Below are 20,864 nucleotides of genomic sequence, written 5' to 3'. Positions count from 1 at the left end.
ACGCATATACACACACACATATACATATACACACACACATATACACACATATACAAACACACACCCATAGCACAAATGTGCACACAAACGTATATACACACGCACATTGACACACACCACACATACATATACACACATACTCAGTTCTCCACACATGCATGCATACAAACACACACATATACACACAAACACACACATACATATACATGCACACACACACATACACATATCCACACACACATCCACACTAATATACACACACACAAACGCACATATACACACATGCAGAAACACACACATATACATATGTACACACACGTCGCGACAAGGTGGCACAGTAGTTAGCATTGTTGCCTAATGGCACCCGGGACCCAGGTTCGATTCCGGCCCCAGGACACTGTCCGTGTGGAGTTTGAACATTCTCCCCATGGGTCCCACCCCCACAACCCAAAGATGTGCAGGTTAGGTGGATTGGCCACGCTAAATTGCCCCTTAATTGTAAAAAATAATTGGTCTTCTAAATTTATTTTAAAAAACACACTCAAATCTTGCAGCCTTTGAGGAGTTAATGTTTCATTCATATCTGTCCACGTTGAATCCTTTAATTTCTGATTTATTATTTGCACATTTTGTCTTCACCAAAATGAAATATTCAGGGGCAGCACGGTGGCGCAGTGGTTAGCATTGCTGCCTCCCGGCGCCGAGGTCCCAGATTCAATCCCGGCTCTGGGTCCCTGTCCGTGTGGCGTTTGCACATTCTCCCCATGTCTGCGTGGGTCTCACCCCCACAACCCAAAGATGTGCAGGGTAGGTGGATTGGCCACGCTAAATTGCTCCTCAGTTGGAAAAAATGAATTGGGTACTCTAAATCTTTTTTTTTGGAAATGAAATATTCACATTCTTCAATGTTGATCATTAGGCAAGGTGAGGATTTGTGGGGACTAATAAGTGATTCATAGACAGAAGAGGGAGGATCCACTTGAAATAATCTTTATCAAGGAGAAAAGGGTTTGATGGCCATCACAGAGATGCCAAAACCATTTTGACAGCGAGTTGGATTTCCATTACCGATCAGTCAAAGCTCCTCAACATCACCTCCTCTCCACGCTGTGAACCACATTCTGTGTCCTCACAGCAGGCTAGCCCTTCCAGCTTGCAATGCACCAATCCTTCTTCACAGTCTCATTCTGAAGCCCACAAGGAGTAGATCGAAGGGTGCTGACGCCTGATAATGGTTTTCATGTAACACTAACATTCTCAAGGATGTGGAAGTAACACACACCAGAGAGCACAGTCTCCTGAAAGAACACACGTATTGAGGCAAACAGTAATCCTGCATTGCTGAAGAGTTCATGCTATAGATCATTGGTTCCTGCATTGCTGAAGAGTTCATGCTATAGATCATTGGTTCTTCCAACAATTATAAAGCGCCTTTACCATCGTAAAGTTCCCCAAGCTGCTGTGCAATCCAACACTAGGGGGCGAACAGAGAAAAAAGGCTAATCGAAGGTTATTTGCAAAAGAAGCAGGGGTGACGAGAGGAGAAACGGTTTTCCATGAGTGGAATGCACGACCTGACAGTGTGGTAGAGGCAGATTAAAGCTTCCAAAGAAGAATTGGGACAATTGTATCAAGAGAACAAACTGCAGGGCCACAGGAAAAGGCAGGGGTGTGGGACGAGTGGTGCAGCTCTTCGAGAGAGCTGGCACCCACACGGCTCGGAATGACCTTCCTCTGTGCCCTAACTATTCCCAAATTCTACAATCTTTCAGGGTTACACTCCTGCAAAAGCTACAGAAACAGGGAGGTGAGAGGCCAGAGGGATCTGAACACGAGGACGAGAGTTTTAACTTCGGGACGTTTGGGGTCTGGGAGCCAGTGGTTTAGCACTGCTGCCTCACAGCGCCGGGGACCCGCGTTCGATTCCCGGCTTGGGTCACTGTCTGTGTGAAGTCTGCACGTTCTCCCCGTGTCTGCATGGGTTTCCTCCGGTTTCCACCCACAGTCCAAAGATGTGGAGGTCAGGTGGATTGGCCATGATCAAATTGCCCCCTAGTGTCCAAAAAGGTTTGGTGAAGTTACGGACATAAGGTGGTGAAGCGGGCCATGGCAGGTTGCTCTTTAGGAGGATCAGCGCAGACTCAATGGGCCGAATGGCCACCTTCTGCGCTGTAGGGATCCTATGATTCGATGACCAGGTGAGCAGAATTGAGTGTGACTCAGACAGCAGAGATTTGGATGTTTCAGGCTGGGTGACAGCTGAGCATTATGGACAGAGGGTCTCGCCCAGCACTCACTCGGGGTACGCACTGCAGGATCACTGCACATACTCATCAATGTAACCAGTACATGTCCACAGAAACGTAATCACAGATGCTCACTGTGTGGGGCTGCTCAGAAAGGTCGCTGCAGGCTCGATTTTCTATTCTGCCTGCCTTCCAGTTCTTGAGGGGCTTTGACCTATGGGTTCCCTGTTACGTCCAAACTCCTCTGTGCATCGCAGCGGCAAAACCAGTCGCTAAATTGTGCAATAAATAATCAGCCAGGCAGAGCAACTGGTCCAACAAAGCAAAGTAGTTCACTTCTCTCTCTTTGCAAACCTGTCCCAATTTATTATCTTTTGATTTTATATTCTCGCATTCTCTCCCATCTTTTCTCCCTCCCCTCACACCATCAGTGTTCCTGCTGCTTGCATCCCCACTGCAACGCAGGTTCTGTCTGAGGCTGGACTGGTTGTAAGGTGGAGACATCGAGTGAAGGAGCCAGATCCAGGCAGGTGGCCCCTTGACGGTTCAAGATGGTCTTGATACGTATCAAAGGTTGAAATGGTTCTGTTACTGGGAATTAGCTGTTTCCTCTATCGTTAACCAGAAAGTCATGACTTTGTAACAACGCAGTTTAATTGCAGCATGGCGTTTCCTCTCTCTGATAAGATGCTTGTGATAGGAGAGATATGGTGAATGCTGATTCACACCTCGCCCTCTTTTTCTCTCCACAGTGTCCCCTCGTTTAGCAACCTTCAGGAGGAAGTTCTGAGCAAACTCGCTGACGTGCTTGAGGAGGTACTGATGAGGTCCAGTGATCCCCTTCCCCCCCCTCCCCGGTGTTCTGTCACCCAGCCTCAACCGGGACTGCATCATGTCCGCACCTTGAGTAGAGGAGCATCCTTAACCATCTCTGCACATTGGGCATGTGCTCCGTAAGAGAGCCAGCCCTCCACTGTCTGTCTGAAACTGGTTACTTTAACCTGACAGACTGGACAGATTTACAGAGAGAGATCCCATCACATTCAGGGTCCTTCCCAATACAGTACACTATATTCCAGGTGGCTGCATCTCTCCACAATGTGCCAGCAGACGGTTCAGACGGCCAGTTTGAGGGCTGCATTTGAGCGAACGATGGGAAGGGGTTGATTTTAAAAGGAGGGGGAGCGGTGTCCGAGGGTGGGAAGGTTTATTGGAGAAAACGCACTGAAGGGCGATAGCAATGGAAGTCAAGCTGATTATGTCTCCCCTGTTAACTCTGATATTGTGGTATTAGATATCGGATTTAGCATTTGTTCCTCCTGTGTTTTAGGTTAGTTTATACAGCAGTTTAGTCCATGGAATTGTTTATGCATGACTGTATGTGTTCAAAACAAGCCTATCGTGCAACAGAATGTGCAGCAGCTAATTCAGCCTGAATGCCCCTTCAAGGTCACAAACTGTACTCAGAGAGGCTGAATGGAAATGTGGGTCCGTTCAATGCTGGATTGCCGCATTTGCACGCTCTCCCTTATTTAAAAAAGATATTATTTTACACTTTCTGATTCCTGAGCCAGCCAGTTATGTTGCTGGAAGCTCTGCAGTATGGAAACCCGACAATGCAGAAGGAGGCCATTCGGTCCATCAATTCTGCTTGGATTCTGAAAGAGCACCGAGGCACATTCCCCCCCCCCCCCCCCCCCCCACCATTATCCCCATAACCCCACCTAACCTGCACTGTGGGAGGAAACCGGAGCACCCGGAGGAAACCCACGCAGACACGGGGAGAACGTGCAAACTCCGCACACACAGTGACCCAAGCCGGGAATCGAACCCGGGACCCTGGTGCTGTGAGGCAGCAGTGCTAACCACTGCACTACCGTGCCACCCGTGTTTTTAAATCTAATACAAAGAGGGTATCCACGATGGGGACACCCAAAACAAAATTGATAATCACCATTAATAAGTCACTTGCGAGGTCCTATGCTCACACTCCATCATCAGTTTTCACACCGGATTACTCTGGGTAGTATTTGGACCCCATTGAGAAGGGGGATCATGCTCAGCCCATTGAGATTCTGATATTCTAATGTTACTTTGCAGACTCATTATGAAGAGGGTGACTACATCGTCAGGCAGGGAGCCAGTGGAGACACTTTCTTTATCATCAGCAAGGGCAAGGTAAGTGTGGCTTCGGCGACCGGAATTACACCCGGGTAACACGCAGCAGATACCAGCTCACACCTGGGTAACACACAGCAGATACCAGCTCACACCCGGGTAACACACAGCAGATACCAGCACACACCCGGGCAACACCCAGCAGATACCAGCTCACACCCGGGTAACACACAGCAGATACCAGCTCACACACGGGCAACACCCAGCAGATACCAGCTCACACCCGGGTAACACACAACAGATACCAGCTCACACGCGGGAACACCCAGCAGATACCAGCTCACACCCGGGTAACACACAGCAGATACCAGCTCACACACGGGCAACACCCAGCAGATACCAGCTCACACCCGGGCAACTCCCAGCAGATACCAGCTCACACCCGGGCAACTCCCAGCAGATACCAGCTCACACCCAGCAGATACCAGCTCACACCCGGGCAGCACACAGCAGATACCAGCTCACACCCAGCCAACACACAACAGATACCAGCTCACACCCGGGCAACACCCAGCAGATACCAGCTCACACCCAGCAGATACCAGCTCACACCCGGGCAGCACACAGCAGATACCAGCTCACACCCAGCAGATACCAGCTCACACCCGGGCAACTCCCAGCAGATACCAGCTCACACCCTGCAGATACCAGCTCACACCCGGGCAGCACACAGCAGATACCAGCTCACACCCGGGCAACACCCAGCAGATACCAGCTCACACCCAGCAGATACCAGCTCACACCCGGGCAGCACACAGCAGATACCAGCTCACACCCAGCCAACACACAACAGATACCAGCTCACACCCGGGCAGCACACAGCAGATACCAGCTCACACCCAGCCAACACACAACAGATACCAGCTCACACCCGGGCAGCACCCAGCAGATACCAGCTCACACCCAGCAGATACCAGCTCACACCCTGCAGATACCAGCTCACACCCTGCAGATACCAGCTCACACCCGGGCAGCACATACCAGCTCACACCCGGGCAGCACACAGCAGATACCAGCTCACACCCAGGTCATCACAGCAGTTAGTAAATTGAGGAATTAGAGTGGTTTATATTCAGAATATATATATATAGAATTACAGATGCCGGGGAGTGAGTTACAGACTGGAATCTAATCGAGGGGTTCGGGGTGGTTTATATATAGAATAACAGATGCCGGGGAGTGAGTTACAGACTGGAATCTAATCGAGGGGTTCGGGGTGGTTTATATATAGAATAACAGATAGCCGGGAGTGAGTTGCAGAGTAGAATCTAAGTGATGAGCTCACATGGTTTAAATATGGACTGATATGTTTGTATAGAATTGGTGTATTTAGTGATTCTGGCAACTTAGCTGTGCTGACTGGGCAGTGTTAGATTGAAGCAGTTTCACAGGGGTCCTGTGTCCTTTCTGTTCCTGTAATATTTGTTCTTTCCCCACTGCCATCCGCTTTGCTTTTACCTAAAGGTGAATGTAACACAGGATGAATGGAAAGGTGGAGAAGCAGAACTTCCCACTACCCTGTCGAGGGGAGACTGGTTCGGAGAGAAGGCTCTACATGGGTAAGTCGGCCTCTATTGTCTCAGATTGTGCAGCCCCCCCCCCAGCTCTTGTGGCACTCAACAGTTGTGACATTGAAATAAGTGATTGGTACCTGGGTGATGTGGAGAAAGCCGTTATCAGCTCAACCTCAGAGCTGGGTGGAGCACACCGTGCAACAGGGGTGGTGGAACCTATAACCAGGAAGTGGATTAATACCTCAGATACTACCCAAACTGTAAGGGAATGGAAAAAGGCTCGGGGTTAATCGGATAGGTGCTTCAAAGATCTAGCAGTCTGCTGTGTTGTGAGGTTCTCTGAAGTGAGCTGGGTCTGTCTTGATGCAGTGTGGAGTTAGAACTGACCTTAGTTACAGATCTAGGTTCCTGTTCCTGATAAGTGCTGAGTGACAGTTTGTGCAAGGGCATTGGGGTGTGCCCAGTGCGTTAGCAGGAGTGTGTAAGAGCCTGGAAGTATCGGGAGAAAGAGCCTGCGATGGAGATCAGAGAGCCGGTAAAAACATGCCTTGCTCTGAGCATGTGATGGTGAAGGGATTGATCTTATGTTTTCACTAATGAATCTACTCTTGCCTCCCCCCCGCCCCGCCCAGAGAAGACGTAAGGCTGGCCAATGTCATTGCAGCGGAGGATGTGATTTGCCTGGTGATTGACAGAGAGTGAGTAATTTCTATCTGTGTTATTACATTCACCGGTCATGTTTCACATAGGTGCCCGCCTAACGTTGCGTAGAATCTGCCACTCCCTAATGCAAGTGTGTGTATGCAGAAGAGGGTTCCTCCTGGAGTCCCAGCTGGGAGGGTGGTTGCTCTCTGTCCCAGGCCACAGCCAGGCATCAAGGGGAGTGAAGTCAAGCTTTGGGCCACAGTTGACCATTGTTGTGGTGGCCCAGTAAAAACATCGAGGGTTTTCGCTCACCTAAAGAATCTGACTGCTGATGTGGTGTTGTTGCAGGAGGCGCATATCAGATCAAACTGCAGAAGGGTGAGCCAAGTGTCTTGTTTGTTGAGGGGGGGGGGTTTCCAGCCACCAGGAGTGTGGCGGATCCCAACATCGAATATGTAACAAAGCGGGTCTTTGGCGGGCACGTTGGTGTTATTGGTAAATGTCTACGCGCCAAACTGGGACAATACAGCCTGTGTTAGGAGGCTGTCTGCTTCCATTCCTCATCTGGATACGCTGGATTTTGGAGGGGATTTAAACTGTGTATTAGATCCTAGGTTGGGCCGATCTAAGTTGTTTGCTCCATCGGGGGTAGTAGAAGCACTGTCGGCCTTTATGGAACAGATTGGAGGGGCAGACCCATGGCGTTTTTACACACAACAGATTCGGGATTTTTGTTCCTTCCCATGTAAATAAGACCTTTGTTGTCGCTACCTCCAGCCACCTGAGGAACTTCTTCACTTCTCTTCAAACCTTTCCGAATCACTCTTTTTGACCATGTTTGTGTTGTACATCCTAACACGGGGAATCTAAACCAATGGCCAATCCACTCTAACCAGCACATCTTTGGATCCCATGGTTAGATTTTAACAAATAGCAGGGCAGTTCTCTCTGGTGTCCTGGCCCAAATATTTACTCTCGACCAACATCACATGAACAGAAGATATTTCTCTCCTTGTTTGTGGTACCCAGCAGTCACTGTGAAACAGAGTGGTAAGAGGCTGGATGTTAAATAGTTACTCGTTTATCTTGATTGCCGAGCCTCTGGAATGTGTGGTCAAAATCATCGGTTTGTATGTTCATTTATAAACCCCCCCACCACCCCGCCCTGTTATATCCTCGGAGAGGTGAAGAAGAGGGAAAACTCCCAGGAATATTAATGGGGGGAGGGGAGATAGAACCACCTCTTGAAAGCTAAGATCTGGCCTGCACACGATGAGATTGTGATTTCCTTGGTCCACTCTAACCTACCGAAGTGGCACAAGGTACCATTCCTTCACCATCTGATAAACCTTGATCATATCAGGGGATCTTGATAACAGCGGAAAAATCAATCTATAACTTGTCCTATCCCTTCATTGACGGCCTCCATCTCCTACCCATAAGCAATCCTTGAATCGTTATTTCCCAGGGGCATAATCAAAGAACAGTACAGCACAGGAACAGGCCCTTCGGCCCTCCAAGCCTGCGCCGACCATGCTGCCCATCTAAACTAAAATCTTCAGCACATCCGGGGTCCGTATCCCTCTATTCCCATCCTGTTCATGTATTTGTCAAGATGCCCCAAAAACGTCACTATCGTCCCTGCTTCCACCACCACCTCCGGCAGCAAATTCCAGGCACCCACTACCCTCTGTGTAAAAAAACTTGCCTCGTGCATCTCCTCTAAACCTTGCCCCTCGCACCTTAAACCTATAAACGTTAAATCACAACTGTTTAATGTCAAACTGTTGGAACATGGTTCACCTGTAAATGAAGTGCAGCTGTAGTGCGTAAATGCCTGAACAAAGGTAAATGCCTCTTTAGATTCCACTTTAAGACATTCGCCTTTTTTCACGTCTGCTTTGCTATTAGTTGGTCAGTAACTGGCTCTCTCCAAAGCAGTCAGCCATGTTGCTGGTTAATCCCCTTGTCAAATGGGAGAAACGGTGGCCACAGTCTGAAATTCCATCACAACCTGAGTGTGATAAATGCTCAACAAGCAGCCTCACTCCACTGAAGGGTGATCTACCTAAATTGGTCAGGGAGAGGGGCTCCGGTTGAATGTGGAAGGACGAGTGGCATTTCAGTCCGTGTGTTTTAACCTGTTTGCTGTCTGTAGCTCACTCCGACAGGTAACCGGAAGCTTGGAAGATGTCTCCAGCAGAGAATATGAGAGCGCAGAGATGCAGGCGCAGTGAGTATGAATGTATTGGCGACGGGGCTTGAGATTCTCAACTCCAGTGGTTTTCTGTTGAGCATGGATCCTCAAACATGCAATAAATTATGCAGCAAGATATATTGCTCATTGTTCTTCAGGGTTTTGGCCAAGGTTGGTATCATGACCGGTACAGGCTTGGAGGGCTGAAGGGCCTGTTCCTGTGCTTTTTGTAACTTAGAGAGAAAGCTTGGTTAACTGCGAATGCAGCTCAGCAAGTGATTTCCCCCGCCGCCCCCCAAGCAGAACAGCCCGATAATCTTTGCTGAAGCCTGAAGTATCAATTTCATTTCTGTCCACTGAAATCACATTGGATAAACATGATATCCCCCTCTGGATTGTCCCTGCATTGAGGACGGTGTTTCTCAATCCTGATCTGGAAGCCGCAGATGCAGTGTGTCAATAATAGTCCCTCCCATGACCACGTGCCGTGTATCAGATTGTCCGTCCCCACCTCCCCTTTCCTCAGCACCATTGGCCAGGTGACCAATCAGCTGGAGGCCCCGGTATCAGACTCAATGCTGTGCTGCTGTTGAATCCAGTCACTCCTCTTCCCCATGCCCTGCTTTGTGAAGTTACTGAATCTGCTGCTGCTCCGTCAGGTTGCTATGTAAAGGTTGGGGGGAGATTGGTTCTGGCGGCTGCTGCATCAATGTGAAATGATTTTGTTGCCTTTGTGTTTGTGGCAGGTTTGAGGCAGAAGCTGCATTCTTTGCCAGCTTGGAGCGAACGGATTTCAGTGTCCATCAGACCCTTGGAGTTGGGGGTTTCGGTCGTGTTGAGTTGGTATGTCTCCAGTTCTAAGCCACGTAAACAGGACTAAGATACAGATTGAGTAGTGTTGCAGTTATTTTTTTACTATAAATTTAGAGTACACAATTCTTTTTTCCAATTAAGGGGTAATTTAGCACGGCCAATCCACCTAGCCTGCACATCTTTGGGTTGTGGGGGCGAAACCCACACGGACAGTGACTCAGAGCCGGGACCTCGACGCCATGAGGCAGCAATGCTGACCCACTGCGCCACCGTGCTGCAGTTATGAAGTCTCTAACATTATTATATTTTGGGACTCCAGTTTTAAATTTAGGGTAAAGGAAGAGGAGGGTCATTTGTGAGCAAGCCTGGGTGGTTCAATTGTGAGCGATCAAAGGAAGATTGTTTAACTGAGAGGAAAGTGCAAAATGACATGGTAGCACAGTGGTTAGCACTGTTGCTTCACAGCACCAGGGACCTGGGTTCGATTCCCGGCTTGGGTCACTGTCTGTGCACATTCTTGCCATGTCAGCGTGGGTTTCCTCCGGGTGCTCCGGTTTCCTCCCACAAGTCCCGAAAGACGTGCAGGTTAGGTGAATTGGACATTCTGAATTCTCCCTCTGTGTACCTGAACAGGTGCCGGAGTGTGGTGACTGTGTGAATAATTTAAATTTCCAAAGAAATCAGGGCAATTCCCCTCAGACTTCCTGGTTCGACTGAATAAAACACTGTTGTTGTCAAGACTGTTTGTTATAAATGGAATTTTTAATGTTAGGAATCTGAGTTTTAAAAAGTGGATAGAAATGGAAAGCCAGATAAAAAATGTTTAAAACTGATAAACAACCCTGATGTAAATACAAACCAAACAAGCCTGAATTAATTGCAGCTAATTCAATTAGACCAGAGGCAGATGGCACGGTGGCTAGCACTGCTGCCTACGGCACTGAGGACCCGGGTTCGATCCCGGGTCACTGTCCGTGTTGAGTTTGCACATTCTCCCCGTGTCTGCGTGGGTCTCACTCCCACAACCCAAAGATGTGCAACGTGGATTGGGTATCATCCACGTTATCACACTAAATTGCCCCTTAATTGGGTATTCTCAATTTTTAAAAAAATAAATTAGGTCAGATGCAGTAGTGGGTAAACACTAAATGACCCATCTCCAAGGTTGTAATACCGAGTCAGAAGTTGTACAATTTTTATTCAATGAAAAAGTTTAATTATTTATGTAGTTCCCAGATGAAATAAAGCTATATAAATAGATACACAGGAGCTACATAAGTAATTGCAATCTTATTGATTTCATTATGAAATTGAATATTCAGAATGGTGATGAGTAGAGAGAAAAGGCTACATGACTTTGCAAGCTAACACAGCCAGATGTAGGAAGGGGATGATCTGAAGTTGAAGAGATGCATCCTGAAACCTGAGGATTCCCGGAGATTTGTCCAGGCATGGACAGGCGGGAAAAGAATCATTGGAAGAGGCTTTACTATGGGCGGCATGGTGGCACAGTGGGTAGCACTGTTGCTTCACAGCACCTGGGTCACTGTCTGTGCGGAGTCTGCACGTTCTCCCCTTGTCTGCCTGGGTTTCTTATCACAAGTCCCGAAAGACGTGCATGTTAGGTGAATTGGACATTCTGAATTCTCCCTCTGTGTACCCGAACAGGCGCCGGAGTGTGGCGATGAGGGGATTTTCACACAAACTTCATTGCAGTGTTAATGTAAGCCTACTTGTGACAGTAATGATTATTATTATAGGCGGTGGTTTTAGGAACCTCACCAAAACCTTGACGAAAGTGCCTGGAGACAGTCAGTCAAAGTTAAGACTGGGTTATATAGAAACCCATTGGAAGCTGGAAGCAAGGTGGCAGGGTTACTCTGTGGTTAGCACTGCTGCCTCACGGCACCGAGGACCCGGGTCCAATCCCGGCCTGGGTCACTGTCTGTGTGGAGTTTGCACATTCTCCCCGTGTCTGCGTGTGTCTCACCCCCACAACCCAAAGATGTGCAGGGTAGGTGGATTTGCCACGCTAATATACCCATTAATTGGAAAAAAAGCAATTGGGTACTCTAAATTTATTTTTTTTAAAGGAAGCTGGAAGTAACTGTAGACCACTTGTTGTAAGGACTGTAGTTACGTGGAGAGTGCAACAGTATAAAATGGAGGCGTTCTTCTCTTTGCCAACAAAATGAAATTACTGTTTAGTCAATGGTGCTTTTAGTCATTTGCTACAGTTAATATTTTAAAACGTGAAATCTGACATGTCAACGATGAACAGGAAGTTCAAATAACTTCTTAAACGTTAACGGTCTCCACAGAGATTGTAATGCTAGAATGGGTTTATACTAGCTGGACTTTAAAGGAATGAGAGATAATCTTACTGAAATGCATGAAACTGTTAAGAGGTCTTGACAATGTCAATGCTGAGAATCTGTTTTGCCCATTTAAAGGGTTGGCCATTTGGGGCTGAGATGAAGAGAAATTTCTTCACTCAGAATCTTTGGAATTTTTTACTGCAGAGACTGTGGCTGCTCAGTTGATGAGTGTGTTGAAAACGGAGTTTGTCTGGTTGTGGGCACTCAGGGATGAGAGGAGCAGTGGGGAAAGTGAAGTTGATGGAGAATTTCAGCTATGACTTATGGATCATGCCTGTGGGGTTCACTGTGTTCCTACTCACTGATGGAGCAGGCTCTCGGGGTCAGTGACCACCATACGATCCTATGACCTGGATGTTAGCCTGGAGGTGGCCTTTGTGTCAGGTTGTTGTGAGGTCGAAAACCACAGAAGGCCGAGGGAAAGCACTCCTGCGTCACCCTGTCCCACAGGCAGTGCTCTAAAGGCACTTCCCTCCTGGGCTCAGCACCTCTTCCCTTCTTTCAGCTGCCGAGTTTCCTGAGGCCTAGGAATCTGGCCGTCTGTTAAAAATGAAAGCCTCACTATACTATTTAAATGATCAGGTTGAAGCAGCCTCATTTGATCCATCCAACATTCACTCCCTCCACCACCGACGCACAGTGGCAGCCATGTGTACCATCTACAAGATGCACTGCAGCAACTCATCAAAGCTCCTTAGACAGCACCTTCCAAACCCACGGCCTCTACCATCTAGAAGGACAAGGGCAGCAGGTACCTGGGAACCCCACCACCTGGAGGTTCCCCTCCAAGTCACTCACCGCCCCGACTTGGAAATATGTCGGCCGTTCCTTCACCATCGCTGGGGCAATGTCCTTCCTAACAGGACTGTGGGTGTACCTACACCCCATGGACTTCAGTGCTTCAACAGGGTGGCTCACCACCACCTCCTCCAGGGCGATTAGAGATGGGCAACAAATAGTGGGCCTAGCCAGTGACACCCATATACCAGGAAATAATTGAGAAAAACTCTTGCTGTGAGTATATTGGTCACCAGCACCTCATCCAGCCATTGTCGGAAGTGGAAGTGAATGGACTTGTTCCAATGCTGCATCTTAAACTCGGAGCGAACTTCAACTCCACCTCAACTAAGTTGTTTTGGAGTTACGCCTCCGCCCTGGGTTGTACCTGAGCTATGAGTGTGGTTGGGGTTGACTGAGTGAGCCACCAGGGGACCTCACTTACTTTTTCTGCTGGAAGTCATGTTGATTAGTGAGCCGTGCTTGTTTGTCAAACGTCTCCTATTTCCTTCCCACATTGCCGCTGGTTTCCTGCCACAGGTGCAGCTGAAGAATGAGGAAGGCCGAAGCTTTGCGATGAAGATTCTGAAGAAACATCACATCGTGGAGATGCGGCAACAAGAGCACATCCGCTCCGAGAAGCAGATCATGCAGGAGACCCATTGTGACTTTATAGTCAGGTATGCCCACTCTCCCAGCTCCTCCCCATCCTGGTGCTGTGTTTTATAGAGACCCCAAGTGAGGCCCCAACCTCTCCTGATGATAAACATCAGCCCCACTTAGTGTATAATTACATGAGTGGGATTCACAACAGGTTCCCTACACTACAGCAGTGTGTCTTCATTGCAACAAGGGAATCTGTGATGTCCGATCTGTCCAACATAATTTATGAAGCAGACTGACAGCTCGCCAATGTGTGTGTTCCAGGTTGTACAGGACGTTCCGTGACCACAAGTACCTTTACATGCTGATGGAGGCCTGCTTAGGTGGTGAACTGTGGACCATCCTGAGAGACAGGTCAGTAAAGTCGCCATAGACCCTGCTGACCATTACTGCTTTCCCCTGTGAGGGGGGGGGGGGGGGAAGAGAGCTGACTGGTGGTGGTTTAACCTGAGGGTCACTACACCTCAGGTTGAGAAGGCCGGGCCTTCATGAATAACCTCAGCCAGTGCGGGGATTGAACCCACGCTGCAGGCCTCGCTCCATATAACAAACCAGCTGTCCAGCCCATTGAGCGTTCACTCGAGCCCTGAATTCAGTGCCTCTAATCTGGTTTGATGAGGGGCCCCTCTCGTGTGCCAGTGACAAGGTTGTAAAAATGTCCTCTGGCCTACAGCCTAGGCTTCTATTCGCACAAGTATAGAATAATACGGGGTGATCTAATTGAATTGTTCAAGCGATGAAGCAATTTGATGGGTTAGAGAGAAGGACGATCTCCACTGGTGGACATGTCCAGCATAAGTTTACTAAAGCAGTTGAAACGCTTGTCAAGAGGAAGAAGGAGGCTTATGTAAAGATGAGACGTGATGGTTCAGTTGGGTCGCTTGAGAGTTACAAGTTAGCGAGGAAGGCTCTAAAGAGAGAGAGCTAAGAGCCAGGAGAGGATATGAGAAGTCTTTGGCAGGTAGGATCAAGGATAACCCTAACGCTTTCTATAGATATGTCAGGAATAAAAGAATGATTAGGGCCAGTCAAGGACAGTAGTGGGAAGTTGTGCGTGGAGCCCGAGGAGATAGGAGAGTTGCTAAATGAGTATTTTTCATCCGTATTCACACAGGACAAAGACAATGTTGTCGAGGAGAATACTGAGATACAGGCTACTAGACTAGAAGGGGGTGTTGACGATTCTGGAAAGTGTGAAAATAGATAAGTCCCCTGGGCCCGACGGGATTTATCCTAGGGTTCTCTGGGAAGCTAGGGAGGAGATTGCTGAGTCTTTGGTTTTGATCTTTAAGTCATCTTTGTCTACAGGAATAGTGCCAGAAGACTGGATAGCAAATGTTGTCCCCTTGTTCAAGAAGGGGAATAGAGATAACCCTGGTAACTATAGACCAGTGAGCTTTACTTCTGTTGTGGGAAAAGTCTTGAAAAGGTTTATAAGATGTATAATCATCTGGAAAGGAATAATTTGATTAGAGATAGTCAACACGGTTTTGTGAAGGGTAGGTCGTGCCTCACAAACCGTATTCAGTTCTTCGAGAAGGTGACCAAACAGGTGGATGAGGGTAAAGCAGTTGATGTGGTGTATATGGATTTCAGTAAAGCGTTTGATAAGGTTCCCCACGGTAGGCTATTGCAGAAAATATGGAGGCATGGGATTCAGGGTGATTTAGCAGTTTGGATCAGAAATTGGCTAGCTGATAGAAGACAAAGGGTGGTGGTTGATGGGAAATATTCAGAATGGTGTCCAGTTACTAGTGGTGTACCACAAGGATCTGTTTTGGGGCCGCTGCTGTTTGTCATTTTTATAAATGACCTGGAGGAGGGCGAAGAAGGATGGGTGAGTAAATTTGCAGATGGCACTAAAGTCGGTGGAGTTGTGGACAGTGCAGAAGGATGTTACAAGTTACAGAGGGGCATAGATAAGCTGCAGAGCTGGCAAATGGAGTTTAATACAGAAAAGTGTGAGGTGATTCATTTTGGAAGGAATAACAGGAAGACAGAGTACTGGGCTAATGGTAAGATTCTTGGTAGTGTGGACGAGCAGAGAGATCTTGGTGTCCATGTCCATAGATCCCTGAAAGTTGCCACCCAGGTTGAGAGGGTTGTTAAGAAGGCGTCGGGTGTGTTAGCTTTTATTGGTAGAGGAATTGAGTTTCGGAGCCATGAGGTCATGTTGCAGTTGTACAAAACCCTGGTGCGGCCGCATTTGGAGTATTGCGTGCAGTTCTGGTCGCCGCATTATAGGAAGGACGTGGAAGCATTGGAAAGGGTACAGAGGAGATTTACAAGCATGTTGCCTGGTATGAAGGGAAGATCTTACGAGGAAAGGCTGAGGGACTTGAGGCTGTTTTCGTTAGAGAGAAGAAGGTTAAGAGGTGACTTAATTGAGGCGTACAAGATAATCAGAGGATTAGATAGGGTGGACATTGAGAGCCTTTTTCCTCGGATGGTGATGTCCAGCACGAGGAGACATAGATATAGGACAGATGTCAGAGGTAGGTTCTTTACTCAGAGGGTAGTAAGGGCGTGGAATGCCCTGCCTGCAACAGTAGTGGACTCGCCAACACTAAACGCATTCAAATGGTCATTGGATAGGCATATGGGCTTTCGAGGGGTTTCACAGGTCGGCGCAACATCGAGGGCCGAAACTGTGCTGTACTTTTCTATGTTCTATGAGGGAGCATCATATGGAAAGGAAAGGCAGGCTATTCGGGGTTAATGAGCACTTCCTCTCACACACCATAGTGGAGAGGCTGGGAGGCTACTGGAAAATCAGATTCCGGTTGATAGATTCTTCCACACATGTTCTGGTCACCTTTATGCTCATGGAGTTCTGGGTCTCCTCTTTTGGCGATTCTGAATATGGAATTGAAGCCCTGTCCCTCAGTGGCCATGTGTGGGGGGTTGGGGGGCGGTCAGATAACCTGGCCCTTCACTTCGCTGATTGCTCGGAGGCGAGTGCTGACGGAGTTCTTAGAACACGAGAAAGCCAAGTACACCGTGAGGGGTTTTACTGAAGATTGCAGCTGTTTGTTGTGTATTTCAAGGAACTAGTCACCGTTAGTTGCTAAAAAGGGGGGGGGGAGAGCGAGGAGCGAAAGAGATTGACATTTTTTTTTAAGGAGGAGTTATTGGTGAGATACCTGGGAGACAGAATTACAGCTGCTCCAAGAACATGCTCTGGCTTCAATGTGGAGTCTGGGGCTAAGTCACTGACCATTGCTCCTGTGAGACATTGATGGATCTGAGCAGAGGTGTTTTTTTATTGTGGTAAATTGCAGGGGCTCATTCGATGATTCCACAACTCGGTTCTACACCGCCTGTGTGCTGGAGGCCTTCGCATATTTACATAGCAAAGGCGTCATTTACAGGGACCTCAAGCCGGAGAACATCATCCTCAACTACAGAGGTTACGCCAAGCTGGTAAGCATTCCCAAGTCAGGCAGGCATTTGAGTGTGTCCCAACAGGCGTGAGGGACTTGCAAACAGTTGGGGAAAAAATGTTTTCAACAAGGGTTTGGCTGGTCTCTGACATGAGAAGATGAGGAATTGGTTGATAAGGGGATACGCTGTGAAAGTGATCTGTGGGGACTTGATGGGATAGATGCAGAGAGCTCCTTCCTCTGGCTGGAGTTTCCAGAACAGGAGACCGAGATTGGGGGAGATTTCTTCACTCAGCGATGTATCTCCCCAGCAGGGGGAAATGGCACCTCTGCCTTCTCTTAAAATGTCATTGCTTTTTCAGCAAAATCCCTCTCCACAGATGTTGCCAGAATTATTGAAAGTTTCCAGCAACTTTTCTGTTCTGATCTCAGAGAGAGCAGACAGCACCACCGAAGCACAGCCAATGTGGAGACTGGGACTCAGTGTGTGGGTATCACAAATGCGAGCAATCGCTGGTCTCAATCTGCCACAAGATGCACACTGCCTTCTGTCTCCGGCAATGAGCGGGACAGTTTGTGCGACACATTGCTGGTGGCACTGAGGGTTAATCAATGTTGTTGGCATGATTTAGGTGGATTTTGGCTTTGCTAAGAAGATTGGATTTGGGAAGAAGACCTGGACATTCTGTGGCACTCCTGAATATGTAGCTCCTGAGATCATCCTAAACAAAGGCCATGACAGCTCTGCAGATTACTGGTCCTTGGGGATTCTAATGTACGAGCTTCTGTCGGGAAGGTAAGCTTTTTAAAATTCAGTCTCAACAACAATCCATTCTTCCCCTCTCCTACTCTGCCAAAGGCCAGAGCCAGCAATTCAACCAGGAGCAGTCTGTGCCTGGCTTCATTTAAGGTCCACACAATGACTGGCTAGCAATCAGGCTGTCTTTCCCAATCCTGGGGTAACTCAAGTGCTTCTGAGCTGAGATCAGTCTTGGGGATTGAATCTTCCGTTTTGGCACATATCTCCGTTCCACATTGGGGCAGTGTTGTTGCCACGCGATGCACTGCTTCAGTGGAGAGTGAATCACGTTCATATATGCTGTGTGTTCAACTTGGGCAGTATTTAGGCAGGGGAAGTGAGTTCTTCAGTCAGCTGAGGGGCATCTCACACACACTGTGCAGCAACCATGGAGGCTAGGCCAGATTAATCTCTTGTGTTTGTGTTGCCACAGCCCCCCGTTCTCTGGCTCTGACCCTATGCAAACGTACAACTTCATCCTGAGAGGAATCGACATGGTCGAGTTCCCAAAGAAAATCACCAAAAATGCAGGCACCCTGATCAAGAAGCTGTGCAGGTGAGAGCAGAGAATTCAATATCTGCTAATTGGTGAGGTTGTGCCAACCTGTTGAGCTAACATTGATGGAACGACACTGCCCTTCCATCCTGTGCTACACGCTCAATCTCTCTGTTCCTCTCCACAGGGACAACCCTTCCGAGAGACTGGGCAACCAGAAAAACGGAGTGAAGGACATCCAGAAACACAAGTGAGTAACATGGGGCAGTGCGGACTGATCGGGCTTCTGTTGAGGAGCCAGGGAGAATTACAAAGCAGAGTGTTTACAGGAATACTAGCTAACATGTGGCAGGAGAACAGATGGTTTTTTTAAATAACCTGCAATGAAGTTACTGTGAAAAGCCCCTAGTCGCCAACCCTATCTTGGCAGCAGTTCTGGGGTTGCACAAAGGTAGCAATTATGATATTTGATATTTACAAATGGCTCAACAACTTTGATGTGTTTTGTAGGTGGTTCGAAGGCTTTAACTTTGAAGGTCTGAAGAAAGGAACACTTACTGCACCCATCGTTCCTAATGTAAGTATGGGGGGGGGGGAGAGATGAGAAAGGAGTGTCGCGAGGACTTTGTTTAGGGGGTGGGGTTTGCCAGGTTCATACAGCTGCCCTAATGGTTGAGCTGTGACACTACCCTTCATCATCATTCCGGTTAACAGTAACACACTCGACACTGGAGCTAATTATTGCCCACCATGGGGAAAGCCAGAGAGCGGGCGCTTTCACTGTGGGAACCATGTTAAACACTGACTTGGTGCCAGTTACAAACTGTGTCTCCCCTCTAGGTGACCGGACCTCTGGATACCAGCAATTTCGATACCTTTCCACTGGATTCAGAGGAGGAAGCTCCCACTGAGGAATCCGGATGGGATGTGGATTTTTAAGTTCAAGACCAGTCTGATGATCCAAGCTGCTGCAAATGAGAGGAAGGAGGAAATACAAGACAGGAACTGAAATGAAAATCGCTTATTGTCACAAGGCAGCTTCAAATGGGAAAAGCCCCTAGTCGCCACAGGAATTGAACCGTGCTACTGCCTTGGTCTGCTTTCAAAGCCAGTTATTTAGCCCTGTGCTGCACTTGCTCACTTCACCAACTTGATTTGGAGAGAAACACATTTTGGATATATATATATGTGAAATAAACATTTTCCAGTACAGTGTTTCTCCATATTACAGGGTTGGGTGTGTTCAGAGTTGCTGCCCACATTTCACAGATGGGAAGCTTACGTACATTGGGAGGAGACGTGGCGTCGGTCAATTGAGACAGACAGCTGGAGGAGTACATTGTGTAAGTCGGGGTTACTCACTGACAGGTGAAGCAGGCTCTTCACCTGGGAGATTAAGGGCTGTGCAGCCTGGATATTGTGTCACCTCCACGTTGTGGTTGGTGAGGGGGAGATTGCCTTGGATTTCACCACGGAGAAACCTGGCCCAGCTCAATCTAGAAATCAATCACAAAGCTGAATCACGCTTTGGGGCAACGGGCTGGCTGTCCACTGCCCCCACCCACCCTATATTATATAAATCAAACCTTTGGGTGCACATTTAAACTTTTTAGATTCCAATATGGCTTGGATTTCGGCTCTGTCACTTCTCTATTTAAAAATAATATTCAGCAACAATAAAATTCGGATGGCTCTCCACATAATTAGTGCTGACCCAACCCCCCTCCCCTGGGGGGGGGGTCGGGTAGACACAGAGTGGGTGCTTACTCTGAGAAGGCACTGAGGGGTGTGAGTGCTCCACCATTCAGTACAGGTCAAGAACATGGGGAATGGCCAGGAAATGGAGTTAGGACCACTTCTCAGCTACTGAGGCTTCAGGGACTGTATAGTCTCCTCTTGTCCTTAACAGTGACTACATTGGCTGTAAGAGAGAGGTCACAATGTCAGTGGAAGAGAGAACCAGACCATTCAGCCCAAAGGTTGATGCTGGTATTAATGCTGATCCACACGAGCGTCCCCCGTCCAACCAACACGTCCTTTCCTCTTCCCTTCTCAAAGGCCTCAGCCAATCTACGTGATAGTGAATTCCACAATCTCGCCAATGCCCGTTTATCAAAGTTGATTACCTCACTCTCAGCAGCAACACATCCAACCAGTAATTTCACAGTTACGGCTTGCAGAAGGCTGCAAAGTACAGAAGCTTGCAATTCAGTCACATTCTCCATCTTCGTCTACAACATACTAATGGCAATTGGCGCCAATGCTGCTCTATAATTCAGTTAATTTTTCAGAGTGTGTCTGCTCATCTAGATAATAGTGCCAGCAGATTGGGGAGGGGGGGGGGGGGGGGGGAAGACACGTTCCTGCTGGTGCTGCAAGATTACGACCACAATTCACCACACAACAATGTGTGAGCACAAAGGCACAGGAATAGGGTGGGTGAGATCTAGCAAGGGAAGAATTCTGTCCAAATCGAAGAGCACAGTAAGATGAAGGGCCATGGGCCATCACCTCCAACAGGAGTTAACCACTCGCAGGAAGAATACATTCAATCACAGTATCTGATTACCTTGTTGATGTCATGCTATTTAACAATTCCACTTACACTAATTTCTGATGCTGCTTTTCAAATATCAACAGGCCGGTAAATACATCTTCCACTGAACAAGGGGCCAAATGTCAACAGCTGCATATTCAACACCCCCAACCACGTCCTATTGGCTGTGCGGGATCACACGTCCTTAAATAGATCATTATTGCAAACAACATATTCTA

General features: G+C 48.0%; 1 protein-coding gene across 6 annotated transcripts in view; it reads left to right on the top strand.

The window, feature by feature from the left end:
- LOC119957316 (cGMP-dependent protein kinase 1-like) overlaps positions 1–19,306 on the top strand; it is a 105,232-nt gene extending 85,926 nt beyond the window's left edge. For all 6 annotated transcript variants that reach the window (XM_038785189.1, XM_038785187.1, XM_038785188.1 and 3 more), the window contains 14 exons: positions 2,999–3,062; positions 4,347–4,424; positions 5,889–5,983; positions 6,571–6,636; positions 8,742–8,816; positions 9,527–9,623; positions 13,289–13,428; positions 13,676–13,765; positions 16,693–16,834; positions 17,427–17,590; positions 18,027–18,149; positions 18,277–18,339; positions 18,600–18,666; positions 18,930–19,306. In XM_038785189.1, the coding sequence (XP_038641117.1) occupies positions 2,999–3,062; positions 4,347–4,424; positions 5,889–5,983; positions 6,571–6,636; positions 8,742–8,816; positions 9,527–9,623; positions 13,289–13,428; positions 13,676–13,765; positions 16,693–16,834; positions 17,427–17,590; positions 18,027–18,149; positions 18,277–18,339; positions 18,600–18,666; positions 18,930–19,028 (1,363 nt within the window). In that variant the 3' untranslated portion in view covers positions 19,029–19,306. The remainder of the gene's footprint in view (positions 1–2,998; positions 3,063–4,346; positions 4,425–5,888; positions 5,984–6,570; positions 6,637–8,741; positions 8,817–9,526; positions 9,624–13,288; positions 13,429–13,675; positions 13,766–16,692; positions 16,835–17,426; positions 17,591–18,026; positions 18,150–18,276; positions 18,340–18,599; positions 18,667–18,929) is intronic.
- Positions 19,307–20,864: the final 1,558 nt, after the last annotated feature.

The sequence above is a fragment of the Scyliorhinus canicula genome, chromosome 26 (genome assembly GCF_902713615.1).
Source record: "Scyliorhinus canicula chromosome 26, sScyCan1.1, whole genome shotgun sequence".
In the NCBI taxonomy this organism is placed as follows: Eukaryota; Metazoa; Chordata; class Chondrichthyes; order Carcharhiniformes; family Scyliorhinidae; genus Scyliorhinus; species Scyliorhinus canicula.
Note: the sequence above shows the minus strand (reverse complement) of the source record. Positions and strands in the feature narration are given on the sequence as shown.